This window comes from Pseudorasbora parva, chromosome 11, assembly GCF_024679245.1.
Source record: "Pseudorasbora parva isolate DD20220531a chromosome 11, ASM2467924v1, whole genome shotgun sequence".
NCBI classification, from domain to species: domain Eukaryota; kingdom Metazoa; phylum Chordata; class Actinopteri; order Cypriniformes; family Gobionidae; genus Pseudorasbora; species Pseudorasbora parva.
The window spans coordinates 31491832-31506959 of record NC_090182.1 but is presented as its reverse complement, the minus strand read 5'-3'; the positions used below and the strand labels follow the sequence as shown (position 1 = coordinate 31506959).

Here is a 15128-nt window from a genome sequence, read left to right as displayed (position 1 = left end):
TTAACCGTTTTTGTCTTGGGTTCAAGGCATTGCATCAGAAACAGAGAACCATGAGAAGAAGGACATTCTGGTTCTTGTTGAGAAAGGAAGGTGGGTCCTTGACTTCTATAAGTGCATATTGAGCCAAATTAAACCCATTTACTTTCTTAAAGTCCCCCTTTTATTATGCTTTTTCAATTATATTACCTTTCATGTAGTGTGAAATATAGCTGGTGTGAATGTAAAGTCTGCAAAGTTTCACTGATCAAAGTGCAGATAAATGGAACGTACGTAGGTTACGCCTGCTATTTTGACCCGCCCTAAAAACACTAGTTGTATCTGAGGTCTGGAAGAGTTTGTGTTGCTGTTTTCTGTGTTGTGAAAGCAACTCTGAATTAAAAAACTGTTGATTATTTAAAAAACTGATGCCATCGTTACTGTTCATATCACATAATAGGGGCACTTTAATGTGTCCTACTATAATTGCAAGTTATTACAAAGAAGAAAAAGTCCCACTAAAAATGACTGTGCTTACAGGACTCTGCATCTGCAGGGCATGGGCAGGACTGATTTCTCCCTGTGGTATGCAGACATCCAGAAGGCTGCGGGAGGGAAAGGGAACAACCTTAAAGACCAGCAGCTCAGCAGAAATGACATCCCCATCATTGTAGACAGTTGCATTGCATTCATAACCCAGTATGGTGAGAAGATTAACCAATGTCATTTCTGATTCATGTGCTTTGTTATATTCCCTGTGTTGTAACATTATTAACATTAGAATCCAACTGATTTCAAAATCTCTTACACAGGTCTTGGGCATGAGGGTATATACAGGAAAAATGGTGCAAAGTCCAGAATCAAGCTTTTGATGGAAGAATTCCGTAGGGATGCCCGTAATGTAAAACTACGCATTGGAGATAACTTCATAGAGGATGTGACGGATGTACTGAAGAGGTTTTTTCGGGAGATTGACGATCCCATATTCATGGCTGATCTTCACCCTTTCTGGAGGGAAGCTGCCAGTTAGTACAGCAAACTTCATATAATGTTCAAACAAAGAAAATGTGTTAAATATTATGGGTTATTTTCAGCATAATGTCTATGATGGGGATCTGTGGCATGCTTACCGTTGCAAATGATAATTTTGATGGAACATACACCGATCAGGTATAATGATATTATGAGCATTGACAGGCAAGGTAAATAAGCCTGATTATCTCTAAATCACGGCACCTGTTAGTGGGTGGGATATATTAGGCAGCAAGTGAACATTTTGTCCTCTAAGTTGATGAGTTAGATGCAGGGAAAATGGGCAAGCATAAGGATTTGAGCGAGTTTGACAAGTGCCAAATTGTGATGGCTAGACGACTGGGTCAGAGCATCTCCAAAACTGCAGCTCGTGTGGGGTGTTCCCTGTCTGCTGTGGTCATGGGAGGCCAAGGCTCATTAATGCATGTGTGGAGCAAAGGCTGGCCTGTGTGGTCCAGTCATACAGACAAGCTTTATGTGATATTCCTTCACAGCCACAGCCATATTCCTGTGCCATATTCACAGCCATATTCCTATGATGGCAAAGCTGAATTTTCACCATCATAACCCCAGTCTTCACTAATATGCTGATTTGGTGCTTGAGAAATATTTATTATTTCCCGTATTATCAATATTGACCACACCATTTGGAATAATTAATTATATGTCATTTTCAAAAGTACAAAAATTAGATTGGTAACTCAACCAGATGTTCTTCCACCTGAAAAAAAAACACTTTAAATTAAAAAGTTGGGAAATTCATCTAAATGGTTTAACAATATTACAAGGTTCACATTGTATGTGTATTTGTAAATGTAAGTATGTAACAGAAAATGGGTTTCAAAACCATACACATAAAGTTGAAAACGACCCAGAATATTCACAGATACTGTATTTCCGTATGTATGTTTGGGCTGTCTCAATGATTTCTTGTAATATATGCAGAGATACCTCTAAAGCCACAGCGTTTGGACCGATACAAAGAGCTGATTCGAGGTTTACCACGGGTCAACAGGACTACATTAGCAGCACTCATCAGTCATCTCTACAGGTGGGTCTTCATTCTGTATCAGGTGTCTGTAAGTATAGCAGGTCTTACTCCGTTGTTTCTTCCTCTTTGTTAGGATACAGAAGTGTCTGTTTTTGTAATTACAGCAGCTTTTACATGCTGTGTTTTCCTCTTTTTTAGGGTACAGAAGTGCGCTGATCTGAATCAGATGTGCACTAAGAACTTGTCCCTGCTGTTTGCTCCCAGCCTGTTTCAGACAGATGGAAAAGGAGAACATGAGGTCAAAATTATAGAAGATCTCATTGATAACTATCTGTATATATTTGATGTAAGTGAATACCTTCATGGCATGATATTATAACAGATATATGACATTTTACTGTGTTAAAGACCTTTGCAAAGAAAATTCTGTGGTGCAGTTATAATATCAGGTGACGACACAGTAAAGTACTTTGATATAACCGAGTGACTTGCATGGTAATTCATTAATCATTAAAAAAATACCATAGTAGTACAGTGGTAAAATGTTATTATTATTATTTTTTTTTAAATAATCTTTTGCCATTTTTAAATGCGTTTTTTTATTGTGTTTGATCAGATTGATGAAGAGCATCAAACTCAGATAGAACTGGAAATCAGTTTAATAACCACCTGGAGAGACACACAGGTAGAGAAATAAATAGTTTATATTTAATATTTTCTAATACATTTTTTTCTCTGTTTCTGTCTTATTAGTACTATTTATATTATTATTATTTATAACATTTTTCTATTTCTTTCAGCTCTCACAGGCAGGGGACTTGATTATTGAAGTTTATCTAGAAGAAAAAATACCAGATTGTTGCATCACTCTGAAAGTAAGGGATCATGTTTGAAAAAATGAATGCAATTGTGTTTATATGTTTATGTTAATATTTTTGGGGAAAATTGTGTTTTAAGATGTTGTATTTTTGCTTATTAGCCTTTTATTTTTACACTAGCATATAGATGGCCTCAAGGCTAACATATACAGAATAATATTGTAGTCAAACCTTTACTTCATCTTTAGAGTAGTCTGCTTTATGTATGTATGTGACTGGTTTGTGACTGTTTACACAGTTGCTGTTACACAACATTACCACATGGTGGCAGATCGAAACCATTATTGCAAACCCTTGCGCTTCTCCACAGGTGTCCCCAACTATGTGTGCTGAGGAGCTGACCAATCAGGTGCTGTATATGAGAAATATTCCTGCTGGGGAAAAAGATGTGTGGATGACCTTTGAGGCCATTGAGGAAGGAGAGCTAGGTAAAAAACAAAATGCACCCCAGTTTGCTTAAGCACAATTTTACTAGGACACCACAAAGCAATCAATGTTTTTTAAGGCTGGGGAAAACAGTAGATAAAATCAGGATGTCATTTCTGCAGAGCGACCTCTTCACCCCAAAGAGAAGGTTCTGGAACAAGCTCTACAGTGGTGTAAAATGGCCGATCCCAGCTCTGCATATCTGGTGGTGAAGAAGGTGCCTAGAGGAGAAGCTATAGACATTTTCACAGGTAAAAGCATATTCATATAATAAAGGTTGTGATAAATATTTTAAAATTAAAACTTTCATTTAAAATATTTGAACCAATCTTTCTGTTCTGCTTTGTGACATTTATTTTTATATGTACAAATAGTCTCCACTAGATTGAGGCATAAAATGCACAAAAAGTAGTACTGTTCAAAAGTTTGGGCTCGGTGAGATTTAAAAAATATTTATTTTCTTTTTTTTACATAAGAAGTCACTTATGCACCCAGGCTGCATAAAAATAAAAAAAATAAAAAAAGGGTATTTAGATCCCCCCCCCCCCCCCCCCCCCATCCAAACTCTAAAACCATATTTTGTCACATAAAAAAACATTAACTGTATATTTTGTTCTCTATATTGTTGTTGGTTTCTGACCTTTTATCAAGTGTATCTCTGTGTTGTGGGTTGCAGCCTATAAGAGTGAGATTGTGAAGTCTGGAGTACTGAAGTGTCGGGAAGAGCCGCCCAAACTCTTGCAAGGAAACAAATTCCAGGAGCGATCATTCCAAATTAAAGACCACAGGCTAATCCTGATGAAGGACAAAAAAGTTTGTATAGGGTTCATCATCAGCTTCTACAATAAAAGCACATTACAGGGTTCTGTAGAAATGAGAAGACGGTGAACTGAACATTTTATCATCTTTCCAACATTACAGAGCAACAAGTCTGAGAAAGAGTGGCAACTGAAAACCTTAAAGATTTACATGGGGATCAGAAAGAAGTTAAAGCCACCAACAAAGTAAGATGCATGCTTCACATTTCTGTTTTCAGAGCAAATTAACCTTCTTTTCATCAGTGAACCTTATAAAACTTGAAATAACGAGTGCATTTACTTGCAGATGGGGATTAACAGTAATGCTGGATAAACAGCAATTGTAAGTATTATTTAAATGTGTTACCCTGTACATTGAATAGATCAGAAATTAATTTGAGTTTTTTTTATGCATTTATAAAGGTATTCACACTCCATAAACTGTGCAAAAACACTCTTAAGCACCTGTAAGGACACTTGAACAAATTATGACCTATATATGAACTATACCCTTGAAGTTATGTTTGTAATACGTAGAAATACGTAGAAAACTAGCTGATGATAGCCTAGCGACAGCAATGAAACATCCAATATTAGTTGATAATACTAACTAAATTTATTTAGTTTGACAACTTATTGGCTGAGACAAGAAGACTTCGCTCTATACTGGGCTTTTTTAATCTTCTTTATTTCTCTTTTTCCATCCCTGTGCATCCACCGGTTTAGACGCTGCACTTGCCTGACCTAACGCCTAAACCAATAATCAATAATCACCATCAATTCAATCTAATAATCAGGTTGATAAATAATTAAACGTGTGGCTGGGGGGGCGCCCTAGGATGATCATGTTTAATAAACATTATGTTGTATTTCGCTTGTTCCGATTCAATGCTTAATGGGAAGTAAGCCTAAGGGCGGCACTAGAGGGCGCTCGCGCCCCCAACACAATTGTTATGATAGCTCGCCCGTAGCAAACGCCGGCCCTGCGTTGGTGGACAGCCATTTTCAGGTCTCTCCAGAGATGCTCAATTGGGTTTAAGTCAGTGCTCTGGCTGGGCCATTCAAGAACAGTCACAGAGTTTTTGTGAAGACACTCCTTCGTTATTTTAGCTGTGTGCTTGGGGTCATTATCTTGTTGGAAGGTGAACCTTCGGGCTCAGTTTGAGGTCTTGAGCACTCTGGAGAAGGTTTTCGTCCAGGATATCACTGTCCTGCCACCTGGCAGCTGAGTTTCTGCAATTATTGGACTGCCTCAATCTCCAACAGCATGTGGATGGACCCACTCATTCTAGGGGGCACACTCTGGACTTGGTCATTTCCAACTCTCCTCATATTAGAAACCTCTTGGTGTATGATCTGGGTGTGTCTGACCACCAGGCCATCTCATTGGAGCTGCCACGCCCCTCTTCCCTTACCAAAGATTCCCGTCAAATTTGCTTCAGGAACCTGAAAAAGATTAACCAAGACTCTTTAACTACAGACCTTCAGCAATTCTCCTCTGTTGATCTCTCCTCAGTCTCTGAGTCGGTTGACTTCTACAACAAGTCTCTGAGCAGCCTTCTAGATCTTCACGCACCTGTCATAACTAGAATGGTCACCTTCTCGCGCTCAGCACCCTGGTACACCAGCGAACTGCGGAAGATGAAGACGGTTGGGCGCGTACTTGAGAGGCGTCTCAAGCTCTCAGGACTCACTGTTCATAGGCAAGCCTATAGAGATCATCAGAAGGCCTACGCAAGGTGTTTAAGAGATGCTCAGTCACAGTTCTACTCTAGCATCATCAACAATAACCCTGGAAACTCCAAGAAGCTTTTCTCCACTATTAATCACATCCTCAAACCGCAAACTCACTCTTTTTCAGAAGCCACAGAAGAGAGGTGCAATAAGTTCATGACCTTTTTTAGGAACAAAGTAGACAACATCCACTTGCTCCTATCTAGCACCTCCGCTCTGCCTGTCCCGTCTGTTGATCCACAGCCAGGGACCTTCCAACATCTCTGCTGCTTCTCCATCATCACACAGCTCGAGGTTGAGGACATCATCAGAAAAATGAAACCATCCACCTGTGCACTGGATCCTTTTCCTACAGCCTTGGTAAAATCTAACCTCAGTGTCTTAAGTCCATTCATTACCAAGATTATTAATAATTCCCTCCAGGCTGGCCATGTTCCTTCATCTCTTAAAACTGCTATCATCAGACCACTTCTGAAAAAACCTACTTTAGACCCAGATGTTAATGACAACTACAGGCCCATCTCCAACCTCCCATACCTCTCTAAGGTGCTGGAAAAAGTTGTTGCTGCACAGCTTCAGGTCCATTTGGAGCATAACCATCTTTATGAGAAATTTCAGTCTGGTTTCCGCTCAGGACACAGCACAGAAACAGCTTTGGTCAGGGTCACAAACGATCTTTTGATGGCGGCAGATGCTGGTTCCCCATCCCTTCTCATCCTCCTGGACTTAACTGCAGCTTTCGATACAGTTGACCATAACATCCTCCTTCACCGTTTACATTCCACCATTGGTCTCTCTGACTCGGTCCACAACTGGTTTTCTTCTTATCTCACTGGGAGAACTGAATATGTTGCGTTAGGAGAAGCTACATCCCTGTCACACAATGTCACCTGCGGTGTCCCTCAAGGCTCTGTGCTCGGACCCACCCTGTTCATACTCTACATGCTCCCCCTTGGCCGTCTCATCAACCGGCATGGGATTTCTTTTCACTGCTATGCTGATGACACTCAACTTTACTTTAGGACAAGTTCATCTCCCTCTGCTGACCTCACACCATCCACTTTGATCACTTGCCTGGATGAGATAAAGGCGTGGATGAAGCAAAACTTTCTGCAGCTAAACAGCTCCAAAACTGAAGCTATCCTAGTCGGCACTCCACTTCAGGTCCAGAAGTCCATTATCACCAGCATTGCTTTCTCTGATCAGGTCATTCCTCTTTCCACTTCAGTCACCAATCTGGGGGTCAGAATGGAATCACAGCTTACTTTTGAAGCGCACATCAAACACCTGTGTAAGACCTCCTTCTTCCACCTCAGAAACATTGCCAAACTTCGTCCCATTCTATCACTGGCTGATGCGGAGAAGCTTGTCCATGCCTTTATCTCCTCCAGGCTGGACTACTGCAATGCGCTCCTTATTGGCATCCCTAGCAAAAATCTCCAGAGGCTGCAGTGTATTCAGAACAGCGCTGCTAGGATCCTCATGAGGGTGCGCAAATACGACCATATCACCCCCATTCTAAAATCACTCCACTGGCTTCCTGTGTCGTTCAGGATCGAGTACAAGATCTCTCTCCTTACCCACCAGTGCATCCATGGTGATGCTCCCTCCTATCTCAAGGAACTCCTCACCACACAAACAGCCACTCGTAACCTCCGCTCTGTTTCCCTGTATCGCCTCAAAACTCCCACAGCCAATCTCCGTACTATGGGGGATCGGGCATTCTGCTCTTCAGCCCCCAGTCTGTGGAATGCTCTCCCTGACCACCTGCGGACTCCACAGACTATAGATACTTTTAAGCGTGGTCTTAAAACCCACCTTTTTAGCAGAGCTTTTAATTGACTTTTAATTGACTTGCTACTTGTTTAATTTATTTTATTTTATTTTTCGGTTTTATTTATTTATTGTTGTTGATTGTTTTGTTTTTGTTTTTAAATTCTGTAGCACTTTGAGATTTTGTTTAATATAAAGTGCATTATAAATAAAATGTATTATTATTATTATTATTACTTGGCCCCATTCATCTTTCCCTCGATTGCAACCAGTCGTTCTGTCCCCGCAGCTGAAAAACACTTCCCATAACATGATGGCGCCACCACCATGCTTCACTGTTGGGACTGTATTAGACAGGTGATGAGCAGTGCCTGGTTTTCTTCACACATACTGCTTAGAATTAAGGCCAAAATGTTCTATCTTGGTCTCATCAGACCAGATATTCTTATTTCTCACCAGTTGGAGTCCTTCAGGTGTTTTTTTAGCAGACTCCATGAGGGCTTTCATGTGTCTTGCAATGAGGAGAGGCTTCTGTTGGGCCACTCTGCCATAAAGCCCCGACTGGTGGAGGGTTGCAGTGATGGTTGACTTTCTCCCATCTTCCGACTGCATCTCTGGAGCTCAGCTACAGTGATCTTTGGGTTCTTCTTTACCTCTCTCACCAAGGCTCTTCTCCCCCGATAGCTCAGTTTGGTCGGGTGGCCAGCTCTAGGAAGGGTCCTGGTTGTCCCAAACGTCTTCCATTATAGGATTATGGAGGCCACTGTGCTCTTAGTGCAGCAGACATTTTAAAAAAAAATCTTGGCCAGATCTTTGCCTTACAACAATTCTCTCTCTGAGCTCTTCAGGCAGTTCCTTTGACCTCATGATTCTCATTTGCTCTGACATGCACTGTGAGGTCTTATATAGACATGTGTGTGGCTTTCCTAATCAAGTCCAATCAGTATCATCAAACACAGCTGGACTCAAATGATGATGTAGAACCATCTCAAGCATGATCAGAAGAAATGTACAGCACCTGAGTTAAATATATGAGTGTCACAGCAAAGGGCCTGCATACTTAGGACCATGTGATATTTCATTTTTTCTTTTTTAATAAATCAGCAAAAATGTCAACAATTCTGTTTTTATGTCAATATGGGGTGCTGTGCGTACATTAATGAGGAAAAAAATGAACTTAAATGATTTTAGCAAATGGCTGCAATATAACAAAGAGTGAAAAATGTAAGGGGATCTCAGTACTTTCCGTACCCACTGTATAGCATTCATTATTTTAACATTATTTTCTTAATTTTTTATGAAATACAAAGTCTCACCACATTTCTGTCCTGCCTCATTATACCGTTTAAAAATAGCTAATGAATTGTCAATTGTCATGAATTGTCAAATTGTCAATTAGTTAGTCATAAAAATTACCGATTGTACGGCTATGGCTTGTGTTAGCTGGGAAGGATTATCATGCATGTATGATGTTCATTCTTTTCATCAGGATCAGTGTGCTTTTTTATTGAAGTTTCATAAACTAATTTCGGGAGAAGCACGCGTAGACAATTTAATCTAACTAAACACAGGTGGAGCAGGCTCAGATAATTAAACCTAATTGGAACACAAGGTTCGGGCAAAATTTCCAAGCCCGGAGCCCTCCCCGGACAGCACGCCAAATACGCATTATCTTTACTCTATTTAATTGAGAGTAATTGTAAGTGTGAACTCGTAAATTAACAGTTAATGTTAGAATTGTGTATTTATCATGGTAACTATATTTTCCATGACTTTAACCCAAAATATTAATTTCTAAATTCTGGATGACTGTGGTGGCTTATTTGTCTGGCTATCACCAGACCAAGCTCAATTTAAAATTGAACATTGGTCTCTGGGGAGTCGGCTCTGTATTTTCTACTGAACAAGAGGTGTGATAAACAAGCATTCTTCAAATGACTCTGTACACAATTGGATAGTCCTTCAACCAATCAAAACACAAAAGGTGTAATCAACAGGCAACGACCCATCATTTCTCTATCTGTCATCGTGTTAAACCCTCCAATAGTGTGCCAGCTGAATAAGGCAGTCTGCGATTGGTTCCCGCAAAAGTGTAACAGAAGCAGTAGAAATGAATGTACAGGTTTTCAGATTGAGTTGCAGGGCGAAATCAAATTGCCGGCAGATCAGGTTGTGACCCAGTCTAGTTGCTCTTACCAACTTTACTGTATTATGAAACTAATTTGGGATATTCTTACAATTTTTGTTAAGGAAAGTTGGACTGGACTTTTGTGTGTATGTCAACCATTTTCGAAAAATAAATTAGCTTGGAATAAATTCCTAAATATTTGGGTTGTAGCCTAATTGCACATTGAACCATAATCACTCTCCTTAACCCTCACAGGTACCTTAGCTGTTCCTGTGAAACTGAATTATGGGACTGGATGACTAATTTACTAAAAGCACAGGTACAGCACATTTTAAACTGAACAAATCTGAACGTTCACTGACATTTCAAAGTCGTGATTTAACTTTAACGACCTCCCTCAGAATGACGATCTGCGCCCACCTGTGATGAGACGGCACTCTTCCTCTGACATTTCCAAGCAGAAGTTTGGCACCATGCCGCTAGTGCCCATCAGAGGAGAGGAGAGCAACACCAACTCCACCATGCTCTCCGCCAATCAGACTCTGGTAGAACACAACAGTGTCCTCTAGTGGTTCGGTGCATGTGACGCTTGCTTGTTCTTTGCTTTGAGATTTAGCTTTTTTTGTTGTTGTCTTTTGTGTGTTTTTGCAGAGAAAGCTTCACACGAGAAGGGCACTCTCAATGTTCTTTGTAAGTATTTTATCTGCAGATGAATCTGATGCAGTCCATGTAAGAATCATTTTAACATTCAGCTTTCACACCTTTGCATACAAGTTTGTTGCCATTTCTTCAGCACAGTAGTCATAATTACTCCAATTACAGTGGCTGGTCAAAATGTGAAAGTAGGAGGTTTAAAAAGTATCAAATGACCTTTTCGTCTAACAAGCGCTTAAAAGTTGTGGAGTGCGCTTTACAAAAGAGCCTATACTTAATTGAGGAATTCCCTTTGACTTCCTCGCTTCTTCCCCCTCGTTCCTGTTGGGAACCTGGTTTTCCTGATATGACAGGATGCATTTGTGGGATGAATGCTTCTACTGCATTGTTCTGCAACTGTAGCCTTGAGGGAGGGCAGGGAGTTTTTGGGAAAATGCTGCAGCCTCTTGTGCGTCCCAGCCCAGAAGCTTTCGCAAGCAAATTGTCCGCAGGCTTCATGCTTTTGTCCTTTAATGTATTCTGCAATTATCTTGACGTTGTTGCTCTGATACTCAAACAAAAGTTTAAACTCGGAAAAGGAAGTCATTTGTTTTGAACATTGTTATGGGGCGAATCCCTTTGTGCGCATGTCCCGCCAACCACAAATATGTCTTTTGTTCGTATAACGGTAGATCATCCAACCAGATATTATATTAGCAGATTAGGTCTTTTCATGAGATAATAGTGAGTAGTGTGTTCAGAACCTGCATTTTTAAGATGTAGTTTCTTTTATCTTCTGAGTTCAAGAGAATTAATTGCTTCTTACATTTATTGTGAACAAGGATAGAAGTTCATGAAATTACTTTATATTACTTTAATATTTTATAAACTGATAGCTTTAAATTGTATTTATTACAATAGTTATAGCATAAATTCAATATAATAATAGTAATAAACTATGTAATATTAAAATAATATATAATAACATACATTTATTTTATTTATTTATTTAATTTGTTTATTTATCAGGGACAATGTACATCATACATTAATCTTACGAAAAGATGTTTTGTACCAGAATTAGCTAATGCTTTCCATTTAAAAACATAAACTAATAATAAAAACATAAACTAATAATAATATCATAATTATAATAATGTATTACTAATACTATACTAATATATGATACTATATCTTATAATAAATATTATAAGATCCATATATTAGTATATTCACAGTATAATATTTTGGCTAATTTAATATATTCAAAATGTGATGTCATACTATAATAATATAAATATATCTGTATTTATATTATTATTATAATGTGATATATACACTCCCCTAAAGGATTATTAGGAACACCTGTTAAATTTCTCATTGATGCAATTATCTAATCAACCAATCACATGGCAGTTGCGTTAATGCAATCTCCTGAACTCCAAACTGAATGTCAGAATGGGTAAGAAAGGTGATTTAAGCAATTTTGAGCGTGAACAAAGCTCAAATAATTTTAAATTGGTTTCTTGAACATGACAATGAGTTCCCTGTACTAAAATGGCCCCCACTGAATGTGCATCCCACAAATCTCCATCAACTGCAAGATGCTATCCTATCAATATGGGCCAACATTTCTAAAGAATGCTTTCAGCACCTTGTTGAATCAATGCCACGTAGAATTAAGACAGTTCTGAAGGCGAAAAGGGGTCAAACACAGTATTAGTATGGTGTTCCTAATAATCCTTTAGGTGAGTGTATGTATGTATGTATGTATGTATGTATGTATATATATATATATATATATATATATATATATATATATATATATATATATATATATATATATATATCAATTGTATAAATATTTATATTATTTTAATTATTCCATTTTAATAGTGTGTGTGTGTGTGTGTGTGTGTGTGTGTGTGTTTGTGTTTATACACACACACACACACACACACACGCTATATATATATATATATATATATATATATGTAATTGCTATATAGTGTTATATATATAATTGTTTTAATAACTTTAATAATTGCTCAGTGCAGTTAAGTGTTGTTGTGTGGAATCTACTACAGATATCTTTTTGACCTCCTGGTATGCCTTGCCATTGTTTTCTTTTTTCTCCTCAGCCCATGAAGATGCAGCAGGACTCGTTTGAGGAGCGCATTGAAAGCCCCGAGCCTTTGTATGAGGAGGTGGGCGACTTCGGTCTGCAGGTGCTCAAATCTTTGGAAACTAGTTTCCTGTCCAGTGCTCATGCAGAGACACAGGAGGTGCCCGCACGGCCCATCAGCCTCGGACAGAGGAAGGCCGCCTCCTTGGATCGCATGGTTAGGTCTAACCCAGCACACTCTCTGTCATCCTCTGGGCAATCTCTAGACACCCTGAGCCAAGAGGACTCTCTAAATGTCCCAGGTAGGCACAGGTCACACAGGTCTTGTAGCCCGCAACAGGAATTGCTGTTACAGGAACTCTCCACTATGTTCTGCAAGAAGCCAGAGTCTGAAGAGCAGCACCCTACTGATCTTAGAGACTAGACAAATCGCATGAGCAATTTGCTTCGGAACTTGAAATTGCTGCCGAATTTTTTTCCATTTAAAATCGGCTAGGAAGAATCCAGTATTAAAATGCTCTGTTTATTAACAAAATATTACTATAAAATGTTGTGCCAAAGCAGTCACTGGATTTAAGATACAAGTCTGTGAAATCTGTGCTATAATTATTTTGTATAAATTGGTTAAATCTGTTTTTGCATGTGCATTTGTTGACTTGTTACACTAAAACTGAATTTTGTATCATTATTATATTGTATTGTTCTTTTATTTGTACCTAAAGATAAAATTACATTTCAGTTTCATTAGCTTTTTTAAAGTATTTTTTTTACATTACATTTCTTGGCTCAGTAACGTTGTATTTTCCGTATAACAGTAAGAAATGAATCTTTATGCATGTAAAGCAAAACATCTGTGGCCTGTAATGCATTATCAGTTGAAAGCATTTACATAGATTCCTGGACTGCTGACTGATCATGTAACTACTGTATGGGTGAATTTCAGCTCTCCTGGGACTCTCCTGACCAGATCTTTTTATATGTATGGAGTTTATTATATTTATTAATTTATTTGAATAGACTATTTGAATAAGTGTTTGGAGACATTATCAGAAGGAAGGCAATTTCTTCATTTAGGACTGGAACAGTAGAGGGCAGTAAAGATACAGCACATGGTGTCCTGACAATCTGTTGCATTTTCAGATTTTCTCTTTACAGGCATTTATTAAAGGCACATACATTTCTATAAAGTCTCATAACAAAATAAATCTGTTCTTACCCTTAATTTTTGTTCTTTGTATATTTAGTGTTCTTCCCATGTATAAATGACTTTTGGCACTCATTTTCAAATAGATATGAAGCACTACTACTGTAATGACTTTCTTACTGCGTGTATAGAATTGCTTATTTGATTTAGTGCTAAAATGGATTTTGATAGGGGTATGGTATCAGGTGGTTTACTCCACAAAACAAATTTTTATAGTTTATAGCATAAAAAGTTTTAATGCATTGACTTAATTTCCTTCATATGTACTTTATTTGGGTTAAATTTAAATGTTTTAGCTACTGAAATCTTTGTTGGTTTATACTCAATTGTTGAATATAAAAATAAATGCGGAGGCATTAATATCAATATTATTATTGGCCACATAAATTAGTTTTCGGGGTAGAGCTACTGTATATGAGGTATTGACTTGAGTCTTTGGGTGTGGTAAAGAAAGCGGCTCGAGTAAATAATGATTCTTTCTGGATATGAGAGCGAGCATGTAGGCCTGGCAGAGGATCAGTCCATCAAAAGTGTCTTCTGGGGAGATTTGACTTTAAGAGTAATCTTATTATCCAGGCTTTTAACTGGACACCTCTGAAGTAACCTTGTTGTTGAGGGGATGCCTCTCATTTCCTTTCAGATAATCTTTCTCTATGTCCAAATCAGTCAAATATCATTTGAATTTGTAGCATTCAATAGTTCCCTCTCAGGATAAATAAGAATAAAACTACAAAATTAACATATTTTTGTATATTATTATCATTATGATATCTAACGCAATGGAGAAAAAGTTTGTGAAGACCAAAAGTTGAAGCTCGGTTTGTATTAAGTTGAGACAATGAAGCCTTTTATGAGAATACTAAGAATTAAATGTCACCAATTTCATGGAAAATATTTGAATGTGGCTCTACGAATCAAACGCTTGACCCAGATTTGGCAATATGAGGCACTTTCTATGACCTTTTTTGTATAAATATGTGCAATTTTTTTATTGTATAAATGTTTGATGTTTTATTTACTGCTATAAAGAAGCAAAATCCCACAAATCAGGGTTCTCAACAATATTTAAACACGTCCCAAAGACGGTAAAGCTCTGAGACCTTCAACATTTGCGTTACATATGAAGGCTAAGCACCTTTTTCACCTGTTGAAGATAATAATGTCATTTATTGATCGTTTCAAGCCATGTATTCATTGAAATATTTCTACTGTTACCAAGTCCAAATTTGACAGAAAAATTGCAGCTGCAAGCTCATTCCTCATACAGTTGGCAGAACACACTGATATGTACAAGGTCTTTTTTTCTTTCTTTCCGTGAGCATTCAGCGGGCTCAGAGTGGGAGCTCTTGTTTGAGTTGCTTTGTAAGTTCGGGGTCTTTTCTAGGGAAGAAGGGACAGCAAAGACAAGCCCCAACAAGAGCTTAGAGGATT

At 38.3% G+C, this 15128-nt stretch overlaps 1 protein-coding gene across 3 annotated transcripts in view; it reads left to right on the top strand.

Annotated features, from left to right (window-relative positions):
- Positions 1 to 14057, top strand: part of arap3 (ArfGAP with RhoGAP domain, ankyrin repeat and PH domain 3) — a 52673-nt gene extending 38616 nt beyond the window's left edge. For all 3 annotated transcript variants that reach the window (XM_067457795.1, XM_067457793.1, XM_067457794.1), the window contains 16 exons: positions 27 to 90; positions 517 to 680; positions 789 to 1001; positions 1954 to 2059; positions 2198 to 2345; positions 2616 to 2684; positions 2800 to 2874; positions 3188 to 3305; positions 3426 to 3554; positions 3980 to 4116; positions 4225 to 4307; positions 4408 to 4443; positions 9991 to 10054; positions 10137 to 10280; positions 10387 to 10425; positions 12510 to 14057. In XM_067457795.1, coding sequence (XP_067313896.1) covers positions 27 to 90; positions 517 to 680; positions 789 to 1001; positions 1954 to 2059; positions 2198 to 2345; positions 2616 to 2684; positions 2800 to 2874; positions 3188 to 3305; positions 3426 to 3554; positions 3980 to 4116; positions 4225 to 4307; positions 4408 to 4443; positions 9991 to 10054; positions 10137 to 10280; positions 10387 to 10425; positions 12510 to 12917 — 1997 coding nt within the window. In that variant the 3' untranslated portion in view covers positions 12918 to 14057. The remainder of the gene's footprint in view (positions 1 to 26; positions 91 to 516; positions 681 to 788; positions 1002 to 1953; positions 2060 to 2197; positions 2346 to 2615; positions 2685 to 2799; positions 2875 to 3187; positions 3306 to 3425; positions 3555 to 3979; positions 4117 to 4224; positions 4308 to 4407; positions 4444 to 9990; positions 10055 to 10136; positions 10281 to 10386; positions 10426 to 12509) is intronic.
- The last annotated feature ends 1071 nt before the right edge of the window (positions 14058 to 15128 follow it).